This window comes from Balaenoptera borealis (genome assembly GCF_965194805.1).
Source record: "Balaenoptera borealis genome assembly, chromosome: X".
NCBI classification, from domain to species: domain Eukaryota; kingdom Metazoa; phylum Chordata; class Mammalia; order Artiodactyla; family Balaenopteridae; genus Balaenoptera; species Balaenoptera borealis.
The window spans coordinates 40,291,781-40,312,250 of record NC_138881.1 but is presented as its reverse complement, the minus strand read 5'-3'; the positions used below and the strand labels follow the sequence as shown (position 1 = coordinate 40,312,250).

At 43.4% G+C, this 20,470-nt stretch overlaps 1 protein-coding gene across 1 annotated transcript in view; it reads left to right on the top strand.

Moving 5' to 3' along the window:
• DIPK2B (divergent protein kinase domain 2B) overlaps positions 1–20,470 on the top strand; it is a 46,083-nt gene that overhangs the window by 6,865 nt on the left and 18,748 nt on the right. The window contains exon 2 of the mRNA XM_082378218.1: positions 1,907–2,171. Within this exon, the coding sequence (XP_082234344.1) occupies positions 1,907–2,171 (265 nt within the window). The remainder of the gene's footprint in view (positions 1–1,906; positions 2,172–20,470) is intronic.

The window sequence follows — 20,470 nt, the reverse complement described above, 5'->3', positions numbered from 1 at the left end:
AAGCTCTGGAGCCATGAAGGCTACTTCCTCCAGTTCCTGGCTGTGTGACTTGGAGCAAATCACTGAACTTCTCTGTGCCTCAGTTTCCTCATCTGCATGGTAATAGCAGTGCTGACCTCATAGGTTTGTTGAAAGGTTTAACTGACTTAATGCACATAAAGTGTTCAACAAAGTGACCGCTAAAGTGATTCATAAATGTGTATCGCTGTTATTGTTATCTAAGAGAGCCACCTAGTTGTAAATCCTTAGTCACAGGCCCTTGGGGAGGGGTGGTTTGAACCCGCATGAACAAGAGTAGCTACAGGAAACAGGCCTGCCTCGGGGGCCTAGGCCCTTCCTTATTCTCCCAGTGGGGAGGATCATTTCCCATGGTTGTCCTAAAAATTCCAATAGAGTTGATTCCTTGCAAGTTTTCGTTGTCTGGTCTTCTTAAACAGATCTGTGGCGATGTCCTTGAATGGAATTCTTTGTGCCTACTTCCACTGCAGTTTGAATGGTCCTGCATTACAGAAGGCACTTACTGACAGTTCCTTAGAGCACCTTCTTTGAAAAGCTTTCAGTCTAAGAGTCTTAGTTACCCTAAGAGGGTAACTGTATCATATAGGTGAGAAAACAATACAACGTAGGGTTTGGAGCTAGTTCCTCCAAAACTCATTATCATGAGGTTGCCCAGTAATGTGCAATAATAAGAATTTAAAGATTCTTATTGAAATTAAATTAAAAACAACAAGGTCCTAGTGTATAGCACAGGGAACTATATTCAATATCCTGTGATGAACCATAATAGAAAAGAATATGGAAAAGAATGTATATATACGTATAACCGAATCACTTTGCTGTACAGTAGAAATTAACACAACATTGTAAATCAACTATACTACAATAAAATAATTTTTTAAAAAAAGAAATTCAATATATAACATATAAGCCTAATTTTCATTTGCAGTATAACCCTCAATTATTAATAATAATGAAGAGACACATTTTCTTAGTAATTTTTCATACATTAGTCAGAAGGAGATTGAACATTCTTCCCTGATGGAACTGTCGGCACACAGCTGGAGGAATGACTGGAGAAAAGGGTCAAGGTGGTGCCTAGAAAATCAGCAGATGGTAATAGGCCAGTGCCTCTCCCCTGGGGAGGATTCCATTGTGTGGAATCACACACCTCCTGGATCCCACATAGCTTTGAATTTGGTGACCCTTTAGCAGCCACTGTTCCCTGACACTTGGTTGGTACTCATCTGTGGACTGAAAGCAAAATTGATGGGGCTTTTGGGGGTTGGATATGAAGAGACAGTGCCCTCCCCAGTGCAGGACCAGAAGCCTCTTCAAGAACTGTGGTTTCAAGACCCAGCCGTTGTTCACAGAGTGGGCCGCTGCTAGAACCAGTGTAGCGAAGGAGAAAGATCATGGGTTTTTCTGACAGACAGCCCTGAGTTTGCATCCCTGCTTAGCAACATATTATCTGACCTTGCAAGGCACTTAAGCTCCGCAAGCCTCAGTTTCCACATCTGTAAAGTGGGGATGGGGTATTAGGAGAATCAAAGGTACCAGCATGTGTAAAGCTGCTGCCTTCACGTGGAGTAGAAGTTCAGAAAGCCATGGCTAGTCCTTCTGTGCCATTTGGATGAAGAAGATAAAAGTTTGGTTTTGGTATGCAGATCCCTCACCTTTTCTGACATCACATATACACTTCCCTAAGCTTGAGGAAACACAAATAGTCCTCTCACAGGAAGAGCTTGGAGCTTCCCAGTCTAAGGAGAAGAAATGGATCAGAACAGATGCTTTCCCCCATCTCCCTGTCCCCGGGCTCTGCTGGCCCTGGCAGTGTGGCTGGTCCCTGCTTAGTCCCTGCTCCCTCTCTCCAGCTCCCAGGCTGATCCCCAAAGGGCTATTCTTCCAGGTTTGACAACTGGCTGGCCTCACACCTTGGACTGTCTCCCGACGACTTGCCTTCTTACCCTGTAAATTACTCGGATGATTTCAAAACCTGGCGCCCCGTGGAGATCTCAAGGCTGGTCAGCAAACACCAAAACGAGATCTCGGACAGGAGAATCTGTGCCTCCGCAGCTGCCCCAAAGACCTGCAGCATTGAGCGCGTCCTGCGGAAAACAGGGAGGTTCCAGAAATGGCTGCAGGCCAAGCGCCTCACACCGGACCTGGTGCAGGTGAGAGTACTGGCCGTGGGGGTGGGGAGAGGGGGCAGAATCCATTCCCAGCTCACATCTCAGTCTGGGCAAAAGGAATTGTAGTCTGTCTAAAGTGGGACAAAACAATGTCATGAAACAGCATGGCTTGTGACAAGACAGGAACTAAACAGGTTTAGTTATAGGGACCCTTCCCATTGTCATTCTCCGTTCTCTCTGATATGACCCCCAGCGACTCTTTGGGAAACAGTTCCTAGCTCCCACCTCTGGTCTGAAGGACGGATGACCCTCACCAGCCTTCCCCCCCTCACCACAATGTTTGCCAACCCCTAAACAGTGACCGTTCTTAGAAGCTCCCATACATACGCATCCCGTTTCATGATCCAGAGACCCCACTTTGAAAATCGGCTTCCTCTTTGATCTCCCACCATAAAGAAGAACCAAACCTGAGTCACTGCAAAAGCAGACTCTGATAACACAGCTCCCTCCTCCCATCTGAGAGCTCCCACCCACTCCCACGGGTAGGCTGCCTTCAGAACTTCAGCAAGTTGCCAGTGCCATCTTATCCTGCATTGGTCCCCTCCTGCACTATCGCCACTGGTATCGTGTTTTTCATCCGAACCAGCACAGTCATGTAACTCCACACACATCCAGCTGGCCCCCTGGGACAGAAGATGCCGCCTCAAAGGATTGAGGAGCCACTCACCTTCAGCAAAGATGGGAGAGGAGAGGCTCACCTCAATCTCCCTGTCATGATGAGGCTGGAGGCTTTGGCATCCCTCAGGGGCACGCCAAGTCTGTTTCTTGAATTCCCCAGGCCACTAGCCCCTTCATAGGGGCACATAAGGCTGCCTGGGTAACTTCTGACCCTAACAAACAGACCTTCCCCTTGGTCTCTTCGAGATGAGCAACCCAGAATGAAGCAGTCACTGGTCCCTGCATATCTCGACCACGTGGCAAGACCATGTGGCTTTACTCTAAAGTCGTGTGGAAACTGCTTTGAAATCAACAGGAATCGAGCTGCTGGTGACATGGCCATCATCTGATACTGAGCTTTCCAATGTGGTCCTTTTGTACTCTGCACTTTATGAATCTCACTGGCATGGAGTGGGGAGAAAATAAGCCAGAGGAAGTCAAACTATTGCCAGGTTGGGGAGGTGGTGGCACGACCCAACCTAAGGGTCTTGGAGTTGGTGTGGGAAAAGGGAAGTGGAGGCTCAGGTGGAAAGAAGCTTATGGGAGCTGCTCAACACTGGGCAGAACCGGAAGACAGAGGATAGATATCAAAGCCCACACCATGGTACACACCCTAGGTGTAATGCCCCTGTGCCTCTCTTTCTGTGCCTGCAGACAGAGCCTGGGTACCCACCATCTGCCATTCTCAGGCTGACCACAACTAATACTGAGGCATGGGAAGGACCAATATGAGACCTCCTCTGCTTTGCCTCAAATATGTGCTCAGGAACAAATAGAAGGCCCCAGGAAGAGCAAAACAAGATACGCAAGGGTTTGTTTCAGAACCCCGTGAAAATCCCATCACTTCTTCCTGCCCCCATTGCTGTCTGGTCCCACGCTGACAGGCACAGTTCCCCTAAGGCACCGGCCCCAGACTACCTCCACCTGGGACCTAGCAAATGTACCAAAGGACAGAACATCCTGGTGCACAAGATACACTTGAGATTCACAGAAAGTGGCTAAACTGGCCTTGGGCTTTGAACTAAGGAAGACTCCTTCTTTCCCTCATTTTCTAGACACTTCCATAATACAGTGGGGATTATCCCAGGAGGCCTAGGAAGTCCAAAGCAACCTGCCCAGTACATCTAATGCCACCTACCTTGATGAGTATAGACGTTGTGGTAGGGGCAAAAGATCCCTGGGGTCTGGAAACTGTGGTTGAGTCCTAACTCTGCCACTAACAGCTGTGGCAGAACACGAAGGAGCTCAGAGACCCAGGAAGAGCAGAGAGCTTCTAGTTCCTGTTCATCCATGCGACAAAGATGAATCAGACACAAGCTCTGCCCCCCAGGATCATGTGGCCCAATGGTGAGGACAGACAAGAACACAAACCACCACAAAGTGTTGTAGCGGATGTTATGATAACAGCCTGTATGGGGACAAAGGACAGACTATTGACTTGGATCGTTCACTCACTGACCAGTTGACCTTGCATTTAAGTCTAGGACTTCCCCACTCTGCTCTGACATTCCTCCTCCAAAACTGTGCTGGGGGGAGGTGTCTGGATGATCTCAAAGGCCCTCCCAGTTCTGATATTCTTTGATTTCACATGACTCTACTTCACTTAGATAAGAAATCCTAATTGAATGCCTACTATCACCAGACACTGTGCTGGGTGCCTTGATTCCCTGTTTCTCAAAAGGCAGCAAATAGTGCCTGCTTTACCGGATTCATTCATCCTAGTGAGCTTATAGATATGAAGATATTTTAGAAAAAGTCCATCACCATAGAAGTATGTCAGTGTTGTTGTAATAAGTGGGTCCCCTTCTTCAATTTCTTGTGCTAAAACTTGCTCTACCAATTTTGTCAACGTGCATTAACATACAGCTAAAAAAGCTTTCCTTTTCTTTTTTTAACATCTTTATTAGAGTATAATTGCTTTACAATGTTGTGTTAGTTTCTGCTGTATAACAAAGTGAATCTGCTATATGTATACATATATCTCCATATCCCCTCCCACTTGCGTCTCCCTCCCACCCTTCCTATCCCCCCCTTCTAGGTGGTCACAAAGCACCGAGCTGATCTCCCTGTGCTATGCAGTTGCTTCCCACTAGCTTTCTATTTTACATTTGGTAGTGTATATATGTCCATGCCACTCTCTCACTTTGTCCCAGCTTACCCTTCCCCCTCCCCGTGTCCTCAAGTCCATTCTCTACGTCTGTGTCTTTATTCCTGTTCTTCCCATAGGTTCTTCAGAACCTTTTTTTTTTTAATCATACATGAGTGTTGAATTTTGTCAAAAGCTTTTTCTGCATCTATTGAGATTATCAAATGGTTTTTCTCCTTCCATTTGTTAATATGGTGTATCACATTGATTGATTTCTGTATATTGAAGAATCCTTGCATTCCTGGGATAAACCCCACTTGATCATGGTGTATGATCCTTTTAATGTGCTGTTGGATTCTCTTTGCTAGTATTTTGTTGAGGAATTTTGCACTTATGTTCATCAGTGATATTGACCTGTAGTTTTCTTTTTTTGTGACATCTTCGTCTGGTTTTGGTATCAGGGTGATGGTGGCCTCGTAGAATGAGTTTGGGAGTGTTCCTCCCTCTGCTCTATTCTGGAGGAGTTTGAGAAGGATATGTGTTAGCTCTTCTCTAAATGTTTGATAGAATTCACCTGTGGAGCCATCTGGTCCTGGGTTTTTGTTTGTTGGAAGATTTTTAATCACAGTTTCAATTTCAGTGCTTGTGATTGCTCTGTTTATATTTTATATTTCTTTCTGGTTCAGTCTCAGAACATTGTGCTTTTCTAAGAATTTGTCCATTTCTTCCAGGTTGTCCATTTTATTGCCATATAGTTACTTGTAGTAATCTCTCATGATCCTTTGTATTTCTGCAGTGTCGTTGTTACTTCTCCTTTTTCATTTCTAATTCTATTGATTTGAGTCTTCTCCCTTTTTTTCTTGATGAGTCTGGCTAATGGTTTATCAATTTTGTTTATCTTCTCAAAGAACCAGCTTTTAGTTTTATTGATCTTTGCTATTGTTTCATTCGTTTCTTTTTCATTTATTTCTGATCTGATCTTTATGATTTCTTTCCTTCTGCTAACTTTGGGATTTTTTTGTTCTTCTTTCTCTAATTGCTTTAGGTGTAAAATTAGGTTGTTTATTTGAGATGTTTCTTCTTTCTTGAGGCAGGATTGTATTGCTATAAACTTCCCTCTTAGAACTGCTTTTGTAGCTTCCCATAGGTTTTGGGTCATTGTGGTTTCATTGTCATTTGTTTCTAGGTATTTTTTGATTTCCTCTTTGATTTCTTCAGTGATCTCTTGGTTATTAAGTAGTGTATGTTTAGCCTCCATGTGTTTGTATTTCTTACAGATTTTTTCCTGTAATTGATATCTAGTCTCATAGCGTTCTGGTCCGAAAAGATACTTGAAACGATTTCAATTTCCTTAAATTTCCCAAGGCTTCATTTGTGACCCAAGATATGATCTCTCCTGAAGAATGTTCCATGAGCACTTGAGAAGAAAGAGTATTCTGTTGTTTTTGGATGGAATGTCCTATAAATATCAATTAAGTCCATCTTGTTTAATGTATCATTTACAGCTTGTGTTTCCTTATTTATTTTCATTTTGGATGATCTGTCCATTGGTGAAAGTGGGGTGTTAAAGTCTCCTATTATGACTGTGTTACTGTTGATTTCTCCTTTTATGGCCGTTAGCCATTGCCTTATGTGTTGAGGTGCTCCTATGTTGGATGCATAAATATTTACAATTGTTATATCTTCTTCTTGGATTAATCCCTTGATCATTATGTAGTGTCCTTCTTTGCCTCTTGTAATAGTCTCTATTTTAACGTCTATTCTGTGTGATATGAGAATTGTTACTCCAGCTTTCTTTGATTTCCATTTGCATGAAGTATCTTTTTCCATCCCCTTATTTTCAGTCTGTATGTGTCCCTAGGTCTGAAGTGGGTCTCTTGTAGACAGCATATATACAGGTCTTGTTTTTGTATCTGTTCACCCAGTCTATGTCTTTTGGTTGGAGCATTTAATCCATTTACATTTAAGCTAATTATCGATATGTATGTTCCTATTACCATTTTCCTAATTGTTTTGGGTTTGTTTTTCTACGTCTTCTCCTTCTCTTGTGTTTCCTGACTAGAGAAGTTCCTTTAGCATTTGTTGTAAAGCTGGTTTGGTGGTACTGAAATCTCTTAACTTTTGCTTTCTGTAAAGGTTTTAATTTCTTCATCGAATCTGAATGAGATCCTTGCTGGGTAGAGTAATCTTGGTTGTAGGTTTTTCCCTTTCATCACTTTAAATATGTCCCGCCACTCCCTTCTGGCTTGCAGAGTTTCTGCTGAAAGATCAGCTGTTAACCTTATGGAGATTCCCTTGTATGTTATTTGTTGTTTTTCCCTTGCTGCTTTTAATATTTTTTCTTTGTATTTAATTTTTGATAGTTTGATTAATATGTGTCTTGGCATTTTTCTCCTTGGGTTTATCCTGTATGGGACTCTCTGGGCTTCCTGGACTTGATTGACTATTTCCTTTCTCATGTTAGGGAAATTTTCAACTATAATCTCTTCAAATATTTTCTCAGACCGTTTCTTTTTCTCTTCTTCTTCTGGGACCCCTATAATTCGAATGTTGGTGCATTTAATATTGTCCCAGAGGTCTCCGAGACTGTCCTCAATTCTTTTCATTCTTTTTTCTTTATTGTGCTCTGCTGTAGTTATTTCCACTGTTTTATCTTCCAGGTCACTTATCCATCCTTCTGCCTCAGTTATTCTGCTATTGATCCCTTCTAGAGAATTTTTAATTTCATTTATTGTGTTGTTCATCACTGTTTGTTTGCTCTTTAGTTCTTCTAGTTCCTTGTTAAACGTTTCTTGTATTTTCTTTATTCTATTTCCAAGATTTTGGATCATCTTTACTATCATTACTCTGAATTCTTTTTCAGGTAGACTGCCTATTTCCTCTTCATTTGTTTGGTCTGGTGGTTTTTTACCTTGCTCCTTCATCTGCTGTGTATATCTGTCTTCTCATTTTGTTTAACTTACTGTGTTTGGGGTCTGCTTTTCGCAGGCTGCAGTTTTGTACTTCCCATTGTTTTTGGTGTCTGCCCCAGTGGGTGAGGTTGGTTCGGTGGCTTGTGTAGGCTTCCTGGTGGAGGGGACTGGTGCCTGTGTTCTGGTGGGTGACACTGGAACTTGTCTTTCTGGTGGGCAGGACCATGTCCATTGGTGTGTTTTGGGGTGTCTGTGACCTTGTTATGATTTTAGGCAACCTCTCTGCTAATGGGTGGGGTTGTGTTCCTGTCTTGCTAGTTGTTGGGCATGGGGCATCCAGCACTGGAGCTTGCTGGCTGTTGGGTGGAGCTGGGTCTTAGCGTTGAGATGGAGATCTCTGGTAGAGCTCTTGCCGACTGATATTACATGGGGCCGGGAGGTCTCTGGTGGTCCAATGTCCTGAACTCGGCTCTCCCACCTCAGAGGCTCATGCCTGACACAAGGCCGGAGTACCAAGACCTTGTCAGCCACACAGCTCAGAAGAAAAACAAGAAAAAAAGAAAGAAAAAAATAATAATAATAAATTAAAAAAAATTTTTTAATTAAAAAAATTATTAAAATAAAAATAATAATAAAAAAAGAAGAGAGCAACGAATCCAATAAACAAATCCACCAATGATAACAAGCACTAAACACTAAACTAAGATAAATTTAAAAATCAGAAACAAATCAGTCACAGACAGCAAACCCCAAGTCTACAGTTGCTCCCAAAGTCCACCGCCTCAATTTTGGGATGATTCGTTGTCTAGTCAGGTATTCCACAGATGCAGGTACATCAGATTGATTGTGGAATTTAATCTGCTGCTCCTGAGGCTGCATGGAGAAGTTTCCCTTTCTCTTCTTTGTTTGCCCAGCTCCTGGGGTTCAGCTTTGGTTTTGGCCCCGCCTCTGCATGTAGGTCGCCCTCAGGCATCTGTTCCTGCCCAGACAGGACGGGGTTAAAGCAGCAGCTGATTAGGGGGCTCTTGCTCATTCAGGCCGGGGGAAGGGAGGGGTATTGTAGTTATAATTGGAATGCAGGGTGAGCCTGCGGCAGCAGAGGCCAGCATGACGTTGCACCAGCCTGAGGCGCGCTGTGTGTTCTCCCGGGTAAGTGTCCCTGGATCACGGGACCTTGGCAGTGGCGGGTTGCACCAGCTCCCGGGAGGGGAGGTGTGGAGAGTGACCTGTGCTCGCACACAGGCTTCTTGGTGGCAGCAGCAGCAGCCTTAGCGTCTCATGCCCGTCTCTGGGGCCCGTGCTGATAGCCGCGGCTCGCGCCCATCTCTGGAGCTCGTTTAAGCGGCGCCCTGAATCCCCTCTCCTCGCGCACCAGGAAACAAAGAGGCAAGAAAAAGTCTCTGGCCTCTTCGGCAGCTCCAGACTTTTCCCGGACTCCCTCCCGGCTAGCTGTGGTGCACTAGCCCCTTCAGACTGTGTTCACGCCGCCAACCCCAGCCCTCTCCCTGGGATCCGACCAAAGCCCGAGCCTCAGCTCCCAGCCCCGCCCGCCCCGGCGGGTGAGCAAACAAGCCTCTCGGGCGGGTGAGTGCTGGTTGGCACCGAGCCTCTGTGCGGGAATCTCTTCGCTTTGCCCTCCGCATCCCTGTGGCTGCGCTCTCCTCCATGGCTCCAAAGCTTCCCCCCTCCGCCACCCGCAGTCTCCGCCCACGAAGGGGCTTCCTAGTGCGTGGAAACCTTTCCTCCTTCACGGCTCCCTCCCACTGGTGCAGGTCCCGTCCCTATTCTTTTGTCTCTGTTTTTTCTTTTTTCTTTTGCCCTACCCAAGTACGTGAGGAGTTTCTTGCCTTTTGGGAGGTCTGAGGTCTTCTGCCAGCGTTCAGTAGGTGTTCTGTAGGAGTTGTTCCACATGTAGATGTATTTCTGATGTATTTGTGGGGAGGAAGGTGATCTCCGCGTCTTACTCTTCCACCATCTTGAGGGTCCTCCTTTTCCTTTTTTCTGCTAAAAAGGCATCCATTAACAGCACCTTGTTTAGACACAGCCAAAGTCATAACCATTTTCTTTCTTCTCATTTTTTTGAGGGGGGGCTCTCTTAGCCCATCTTTTCATCCCCACCAGAGAGTTTTCCTTTCCTTATAAAATCCAGAAAAATATCAGCAGCCATTTTATAAACTCTGGACAAACCCATGCTTCTTTCATCCACCAAGCTCAAGGTCACTGCCATCCAATTATGGCACCGTCTCTTCACTCTCCTGTCCTTTCCAGAGACCCTTTGCCCTTAGGATCCCACAGCAAGCACAACGTGCTCTGTATCCTTTCCCTCCCAGACCTTATCCAGGCAGTACCCAAACTCCTGCTCTTTTCTTCTTAGCAAAACTCACCTGTCAAATGCTTTCAAATGGACCCATCATCACCAAAGGTGGGGAGAAAAAAAAGTCACCCATCCAATCAAGAGAGATGAAAACAAGTGCTCAAACAAAAACTTGTATGTCAATGTTTATAGCATTATTATTCATAATAGCCAAAAGGTGAAAATCCCAAATGTCCATCAACTGATGAATGAACACACATAATGCGTTATATTTATACAGTGGAATACTATTGAGCCATTAAAAGAAATGATACATGCTACAACATGGATGAACCTTGAAAACATTGTGCTGAGTGAAAGAAGCCAGATGCAAAAGGACAAATATTGTGTGATTCCATTTATAGGAAATATCCAGGATAGGCAAATCCACAGAGACAAAAGGCAGATGAGTGGTTGCCAGGGGCTGAGGGGAGGGGAGAATTAAGAGTGACTGTTTAATGGAGACAGGGTATCTTTTGGGGTGATGAAAAAATTCTGGAATTAGATAATGGTGATAGTTGTACAACCTTGTGCGTGTACTAAAAGCCACTGAATTGTTCACCTTAAAATGGTCCAAATGGTGAATTCTGTGTGATGTAAATTTTACCTTAATAAAAAAAAAAAAGGAAGAATAAGTCATTAAAAAAAAACTTCATCAATCCTGTGACTCCATTCCCTTAAAGCCCTGAGAGGTGACAGGCAGCTGATCTAATAATTTAATTCATGTAAGCATGTTAACAACAGCTAATAGCATTTCACTGGTAGCCCTCCGAGAACCCATTTGTGTGTAAAGCCAATATTTGTAATGCTCCCACTAGCCCATCCCATGACTATCTCAGACCTTCCTAATACATCCCTGCATTATTCCCCGACGAAACCCAGATGTGGCCCCAGAATCCTTCTCAACAGTGTTCCAAGCAAGCAGCCTCCGCCGTGATTTCAGCTGAACTGTGAGGTGGGATCTATTTGAGTGAAGATTCATTCCAGATTTGGCCAAATAGCTCTGCCCTGTTTTTCTGATCACTTGTCAGCCATGAAGTCCTGATTTTTAATTCGGAAATTATGATATTTCTCTTTTCATATGGGAGTTTCAGGAGCCAAGTGGAGAGAGATTGTAGGCTGGATGGTACGCAGAGTCGCCTCATCCTTCAACTCATAACAAATGGCCCGATGTCAACTCCGCCTACCAGCTGGGCCAGCCCTGGGGATCCTCTCTGGCGAGTGGCTTAAGTGAGCTTTCTCTGATTTTCTCAAGAGCCACTTTCCAACAGGGATCGAGGCCAGGGCCCTCAAGTGTGCGTATTTGAGTGTGGATGTGCTGATGTGTGCCTGGAAGAGGCAAAAGGGGCCACACGGAGCTCACAGGTTGGCTCAGAGAACTGGCCAGGCAGGGAAGGAAGGAGAAACAATCAAAAAAAATAAAAGAAAGTTGAAGGAAGGAGGGATCAGACTGGTGCAGGGGCCTCAGAACGTTGACTGTCGGTCCTGCCTATGAATAAAGAAAGTCAACTTGGATGAGAAGCCCCAGTGATCACCATCAGAAGCTGAGCCAGCCAGACCATGGCTCCCCTTTTGCAGGGCCAAGTGCAGCTTTGTATTAAGGACACTCTCTTGAGCCACAGGCAATACACTGTAGCAAAGGGCCGCCAAGGAAGTGGGACAGGACCAGGAGTCAGCAAGAGGGTGAAACAATGCAGTGTGTGTGCATGTGTGTGTGTGTGTGTGTGTGTGAACACTTACCCTAATAAAACCATGACTTTTCTCCTCTAAAAGCTGCATTGTTCTGATGGGAATATCTCACAGCCTAAATTACTAGCCCACAAATAGAACCCCTCCCATCCCCTCAACTGCCAGCTGCTATTGACATTGTTCTATACACAGATCCTGTTTCTTCCTCAAGTGGGAACAGGCTTGCTGACCATGGAGATTTTCCTCCCACTAGATGGTGGTATAGAGTGTTCAGGGAGCTTTGTTTAAACCAGGATGCCTGGCAATTTTACTTCCTTGGTCTCATTCACATAAATACAATAAGGGAAATAAGCAAAGTAACCAAAATGCACGCTAACCATTTAATCAGAATATAGTTTTAGAGGTAACTGCTAAACGAATAATCAAATTCCCCTTTGGTTTGAATTTAATTCAAAAATATTTAAGGGGTATTTGCAGGACATATGCTATGCCCTAGGAGGGTATAAGGCTGTCAAGACAAGGTCCCTGCGCTCTGAGAGATGACACCCCAGTGGGGGAGACAGACCATATTTGATTAGTTCTGATACAAGACAGGTTATGATAAAGTGTTTGAATGAAGATGGAAATTTTATATTGAAGTCACAGCTAGTTTTCAGACTATAAATATTTTAATCCTTCACAAACTACCAGGTCAAAGACCCTTCCAAAAAGTTGCATTCATTTTTTTTTTTTTAATTACATGGCTATATTGATGCCGAAAGGAAAACAGCTGATGGGTAGATGTACCATTTTCATACTTATCTAACTGAAATGGAAATCAAAGCTGAAATGGAAGAGGAAAGTTAAGCAACTAAAAGTGCCCTCACACAGAGCAATATTCCCAGGAAATCAGTGCACACTCTCTGGCTGAACGGTCTTCGGAAAGCAGGGCCCCTTTGTGACTATGAGATCACGAGACTTTGTTCTCCGCGACCGTGGGGATGTAGTAACGGTGCTTCTCTTTTGTTGCCCATGCGAGTTTCTGGAGCCAACCCACCCACCCATAGTCCACTTTCTCCTTTCCATCATATAATCGTTGAGAGTTGCAACAAATAAGACTTTGAATCACGGGATATGTTTAGAGTTAAAACCACCGAGACTTCGTCGCCTCAGCATTTGTGGCAAAGGGATTCTTTGGAAGAGGGCAGTGACTAAATTATTAATCTCCAGGTCTCCATTGTATCATAGGCTCATAGAAAAATGACTCATAGATCACCCAGCCTGTCCTCGAAAATGACTCCTAAATTATTCTTGGTGGATCTCACGAGTGAAAAGGAGGCAATGAAAAGTTTCCCCAGCCTTGACACAGACAAGTTGGAAAAGAAAAAGGAGGCAAGAGAAGTCTCAGGGAAGGTATACATGAGATGAGTTGCCAGTGGTTCCTTCCCAATGAGTCTCAAATGCAGAAGAGAGGCAGCTCCCAGCCAAAGCATTACTGAAGCCTGGGCAGTCACCAAGATGGACCATCCCGAGCAGACTTTGTCTTCACAGGACTCTCCACTTTCCCCTGAATTTAGATGTTAACCAACCAAGTGCCTTCTTAAATAAATCAAGCCATCCTTTGTTCTATGATTTCTTTCCTTGCTCTCTCGCTATCCCTATTGTGATGTACTCTGGGACAAATGCTTTTGCTATAGCGTGACTTGGCTCGGAGTCATGGGGTTTGGCTACACCTCTACGTGTGTCCATGTAATATGCAGTAAGCAGAGGTTAAACTATATGGTATATATGTCTATAAAGATATTCACTTGAAAAAATTAATGATAGAAATAATTGATATATTGGTCACATTCTAAAAACTGTTTATTAGGCCACAAAAACATTCAATACATTTTAAAAAGTAGAAATACCGAAGGCTTTTTTTCTCTGATTAAAAGGCAATAAAATCAGACATAAACAATAATAAAACAGGGAAGCCCCAAAACCTACCAAACCTGGCATTTAAAAACATTATCTTTTGAACCACAGAGCAAAAAACTGAAATAGTAATCGTATCAAGAAAATAACAATGTCGCTTTGTTATAAAGCAGAAACTAACACACACACACACAAAAAAGAAAATAACAATGATTAAAAACTCTACGTATCCCCAGTCTGTGATTTGCTTTGCCAAATCACTGCTCAGAGGATAACTGAAAACCAATCCAGTGTTGTGTCAGGCAGCTATCAATACAAATTTGGTCATTAACGGGGAAGAATAAGACAAAAAGACATAAAAATGGGGAGCTGCATGTCAATTTGGTCCTAACATGAGACAGCAGACCACAGAGCAATAGGTCAATTTGTTAAAGATCAAAATAGATTTCTACCCACTGAACCACACATATGTCATAGATTCTTGGAGTTGACAGAACCTCGAAAGCCCACCAATTCAAATTCTCAAACTATTTGCATCCTTTGTCTTACCATACAGTGACAGGAAACTCACTACCTTCAGAAACAACCTGTTCCTTCTTTGAATCAAACGGATCATTAGGAAGTGCATCTCAAATCTGTCTTCTTGTAGCTTTCACTCATTTCAACTATTAAGTTATTTCTACTCCTTGGAGTTAAATGTAACACTTCCCCCTCCCATACATTCACCTCCTAAATCCTGGTTTCCCAATCTAAACATTCCCAATTCTCTTTGCTATCTTGGTCATTCCCCTCCTACTGGTACGTGTGAAAAGTTGTGTCAGCCAAAACCCCTTCTGCAGCTAGATTTTAGTTTTCAAGAACAGAACCTTTTATTTATCCCGTTAAATATGATCTTCTCAGATTAAATCCATTACTCCAGCCTGTCACCTTGATTGTGTTACTTAGAGTCACTACCAACCCAACTACATATCACCTTCAATTTTGATGAACACGACTTTTATCTAGGTCCTAGTCATTAATAAAAATATTAAATAGAACAGGGCCAAAAAGAAAGCCTTCTTACTCTATGTGGATGAATCTATTCACTGTTAGGTAAACTCTGTTAACCAATTACTAATCATCTTAATTTTCTATGCCATCAAAATCTTAATTCACCACCTCCTTTAAGAGTTATCATGAGGGACTTCCCTGATAACCACTTCCTAGTGGTTAAGAATCCGCCTGCCAATGCAGGGGACACGGTTTGATCCCTGGGCCAGGAAGATCCCACATGCCACGGAGCAACTAAGCCCGTGTGCCACAACTACTGAGTCTGCGCTCTAGAGCCCTCGATCCACAACTACTGAGCCCACATGCCACAGCTACTGAAGCCCGCGCGCTTAGAACCCGTGCTCCACAAGAGAAGCCACCGCAATGAGAAGCCTGAGCACTGCAATGAAGAGTAGCCCCCGCTCACTGAAACTAGAGAAAAGCCCGCGCACAGCAATGGAGACCCAATCCAGACCAAAAAAAAAAAAAGAGTTATCATAAGACTTACCATTGAATTCCTCACTAAAGTCTATATATTCTAAGTCTATTGCATTTCTATGGTTAAAAATCAAATAACCATGTCAAAGAAAAAAAGTTAGTCTAGAATGATTCAGTTAAATGAATCCTCAGTAACTAAAGATATCACTTCCTCTTCTAGAGGTGCACAAATCATCCTATTAATACCCTGTCTTAGAATATTTCCTATGATCCAGTAATTTGTAAAATCTACCCTTTTGCTCCTTTGAATATCAGAAATGGATTTTCATGCCTTTTCTGTTCTCTGCTTTCACTGCCCAAGATTCAGTGATATTGTTTGCAAGGTCTCTGTGAATCTTCCAGGTGGGAAGACTCATTCCAAACAATGGAAGCTTCCTTTATGCGTTCTGGCTTCCCATACCTGTTCACCACCGTTTTGCTCCACCCTTTTCAGATCAAACTCCCAATACCTGTCAAAGAAGACAAGCAAACATTAAGAATGAAAATTGGGCCTTCATTTTGTTACCCACCAAGATTCTCCCCATGGCCCTACTCAAAACGTCTTTAGTTTCTTTTCACTCTATTCTTTGTAAAATAGAGTTCTTTTCAAAGTTTTTCAAAGTATAAGTTACATACTTAAATGCACAAATCTAACATGCAGAGCTAGATAAATTTTTATACATGTATTCATTCATGTAACCACCATCCACATCAAGATACTGAACATTTCCGGCCCTTCAGAAGGCTCTTTCATGTGCCCTCCCTAAAAAGACCGCCTCTAGGGTGACCAACCATCTGATTTTCTTGAGACTATCCTTGTTTTAGCACTGAAAGTCCCACATCCTGGGAAACCCCTCAGTCCCAGGCAAGCTGGAAGAGTTGATCACCTCACCCCCTCCCAATGGTAACCACCATTTCGACCTAAATCACCATAAATTACTCTTACTTGGTTTTGAACTGCATTTAAATGGAATCACACAGTATGTCCTCAACATGTTATGCTATTTAACCATGTTGTTGCATGATCAGTAGTTTGTTTTTTCATTGCAGTAGAATATTCCACTGATGTGTATGATGATGTCACAATTTATTCATCCTACCATTGATGAACAAACATTCTTATTTATGTCAGTTGGTGAACGTAAGCATGCAGAAGTGAAGTTTCTAGGTCATAACTGTACTTATGGACAGATTTAGTCAATACTGCCAAACAGTTTTCCAAAGTAGTTGTACTGATTTCCTCCTATAAGCAACAGAAGAGAGGGTTCTGTTGTTCCACATTTTCATCAACACTTGATATTTAGTCTTTCATTTTAGTCATCTTGGTGGGTGTCTAGCAATATCTCATTGTGTGGTTTGAATTTGTATTTTTCTCATAATTTACAATATAAGGGCCCTTTTCATATATTTATTGGCTGTTTTGATTTCATCTTTTGTAAAGTGCTGGCATAACCTGTTTGTCCATTTTTTATTGGGTTGTCTGTCTCACTGATTTGTAAAAGTTTCATTTATATTCTGGATATGAGTTCTTTGTTGAATATATGTATTACAAATATCTTCTCCCAGCCCATGGCTTGCCCTTTCACTGTCTTAATGGTATCTTTTGATAAACTGACATTCTTAATTTCAATGAAGTCCAGTTTATTAATTATTTTCTTTTAAATATCCCGATTATCCCATGGTCACAAAGGTATCCCCCTGTTTACTTCTAGAAGCTTTCATGTATTCTCTCTCATACATAGCTCATTAATCTTATGTTCTGCTGTGCCCAGTTTGGTGTTAAATCCAGTAGTAACTTCTTAATTTCAGATATTGCATTTTGTATTTCTAAATGTCAACTTAATTTTTTGTGTGGATTCCAATTCTCTGTTGAAATTCTCTCCCTTTCATTAATTTTGCCTGTCTTTTCTTCTATTCTCTTGAAATCTTAATCACAATTACTTTGAATTCTATACTTGCTAATTCTAAAATCCAAATTATCTCTGATTCTACTTCTGCTTTTGTTGGTTGTTTTCTTTTTTCTTGATTATCAATTAGTTTTTTCTTGCTTCTGCACATTTTTTGGTAATTTTTAACTGTATGCTGGATTTTAAGGATAACACATGGTAGAGGTCTGAAATTACATTATCTTCTCCTAAAGACGGTTGAGCTTTGCTCTAGCAGCCAACGAAATGGCTCACCTAAATCCAGGGTTTCTCAGTCTCGTGACTATTGACATTTGCGGCTGGATCATTCTTTGTTAGGGGATTGGGATGGGGGCTGTCCTGTGCATTTGTTAAGACGCTTAGCAGCATGCCCCAGCCCTCACCCACTAGATGCCAGTAGCATTACAACCTCCAACTGTGACAACCCAAACTGTTTCCAGATGTTGTCCAAAATGTCCTCTGGGGAGCAAAATTGCCCCCAGTCTAGAACCACTGCCTTAATCCTGTTGAGGCTGGGATTAAGACTTTGTTAGTGCAGGTCTCTTTCAGTTTTGCCCTTACTCCCAGGACATGGTCCTTGCTGGTAGGACATGAGCCTTACCACTGGAATGTGGACTTTCTGAGGTCCAATCACAAGCCCAGGGTGCTCACTAAGATGTCTAGCCCAGACTCCCATCTCTCCAGTGCTATGTGGCCTCTGAAATCTCTGCTCAGTGATATAGCCTTCTAACGTGGTTCTCTGCTAGGGCTCTAGAGTCCCACCCTGCTCTTATGCAGCTTAGGAGTTGGCCAAAGATCTGAGGGAAACTTTCACATATGTTTTGGGCTCTCCTTCTCTGTGGCTTTTCCTTTATAGGACCCTGCCCTCCAAATCCCAGCTACTCAGGCAGCCCCAAATCCTAACTGCTGTTTCCTCTACCCAGCAAGACCCTGCACTGCAGCTTGGAAAATGTCCTTGGGGGAAAAGACAGTGTGAATATGGGGCTCAGCTCATGCACATCCTTTCTCTCAAGGATTGTTGCCCTATGTGGGTGGTGGTCCAATGCCCACAAACAGTTGTTTTATATGTTTTGTGTGGGTTTATAGCTATTTGCATCAGAAGGGTAAGCCTGATACCAGTTACTCTGTTATGGCCAGCACTAGAAATCTCAAAATGATCTACTGTCCAGGAGAGAAAAGAAGTGGTGCTATTGCATTCATATATGCAAATCCTCAATATAGCTATGAAAGCCATCTTTCTTGCTTTTGAAACTCTCACCTCATTCTAAAAGGCTTTGGCATTTTGGATACTATTTCAAGGCTGAAGAAAGTGTGGGGAATACCTGTGGCTTTCAGCCCAGCACATATGAAAGGAATCAAGCCTGGCATGAGAGCCAGAGGAGAATCTGACTTAATAACACACTTACAGCAGACCAGAAAAGCACTTTCTATAGAGTACATGGCATTGTTTTCTTTCTTTCTTTCCTTCCTTTCTTTCTTTTTCTTTCTTTCCTTCTCTCCTTCCTTCCCTCCTCCCTCCCTTCCTCCTTCCTTCCTTCTTTCTTTCTTTCCTTCCTTTCTTTCTTTCCTTCCTTTCTTTCTTCCTTCCTCTCTCTCTCCCTTTCTCTGCTCTCTCTCCCTCTCTCTCCTCCCTCTCTCTTTCTGTTTTTGACTCTCCAACCAGACAGGGAGCTACTTGAGGGGAGGCACTGCATCTTATTCATCAATGTCTTCCCTCACACATGTCTGACATGGTGTAGACACTTCGTAAATCTTTGGGAAATGAAGGAGTGATCGAATGAGTGAATGAAGAGGACATCATTCACCACTCACTATTCATGGCTTCAGGGTGACTCTTGATCCACACCTGTGCTAACTCTCCGGTCATCTCTGGAGGCTGTCAGATTTCAGAGTCTTTGAAAGTCCCGTCTTTCCCCAAGAGAGCATCTTTACTGGCATGACTCAGGTGTTAACAAGCTTGAAAGTCCCATGGTTTCTAATCCTTGGAATATGACTCTTGATACCAGAAATGTCTACCTAATTTGGGTGAGAGGGATGGTGACACAGTTATCCATTAGCTTCTCCAGGGCTTGATCTCTCCATAGTTCCCCACTAAAGGTGGGGGAAATAGGGGTTGGGGTTGGCGACAGCCATCTGACAGAGAGCTCCTCACCCACAACCCTGGCCCAGAGCTGCCTATCCGAGCCTGCGCCTCTATCCAGCCTTTCCTCAGAACGACAAACCGCCACTCCCCAAATACATACTTAGGGTGGTTGGGGTCCAGTGAGATACTTCAGTCAGGTTGCAGAAAAGTCACCAAGAGAGAAGCAAAGGAGCCAAAGGTGATGTGGTAGGTTTGGAATGTGTCAACGTGACCAGGCTGAACTACATTTCCCAGACTTCCCTTCCCTTACGTTTCCGGTTAGAGAAGGCCACAGAGAGATTCTGTTGGGAGTTTGGGAGGGCGGAAGGGCAACAGTGGCCATTTTGTGGCTCACACACGGTATTGCATGTCTGCTCTGCCTTCCCCTTGGCTCCTCCTTCAGCTTCTCTGGTTCCCAGGCTAAGGTTAGCTTCATGCCAAAGGGCCCCAGCTTCTGCAGGTCTCCACACCATCACGCTCAGAGGCAATAAGAACTGACATGGGCTTCAGTCCATTGTCATGAGCTCCATCTTGTGCTTGTGGGTTCCATGTTGTCCTTGATCTTCCCCCATTTTGCATCTGTCTTCCCTTCTCAACTGCCTGCCTATGGACTTCAAGCTCCAGCATCGTATGGGAGATCAACAGCCTTACAGAGACTACTTAACCTGCTTGTACAATTGTATAAGTTCAAATCCTGTTTTTGAAAAAAATCTAGTGATTCTGCTTCTCTGATTGAACCGTGACTGATACAGGTGGTACAACCTCAAGAGAGGGGGTGGGGATAAAAAGAAGCCTGGTAGTCCCTCCCCCCAGGCAAACTCGGGGCTGGTTTGAAGGTTTTCCTGACAATCAGGATTCGTTCTGAGCCTCCTGGACCACAGGACCTTTGCAGAAGCTACTGAGTTTCATTGGAAGTTTCTGCAACTTTGCATGCACAAATGAGTTGTCAGAAGCACTTGGCTTCCTGTCTTTTGATTTAAAAAGAAACAAAGAGAGAAAAAAAAAAAACAGCAGCCTATAAAATGAAATGGCCCAGTGGAGAATTATGACCAACCTTGGCATACCTGAATCAAAATGACAGACCATGAAATAACGTGTCTTACTCTGTGTCAGCTGCCCTGCCTGTCCCAACTGT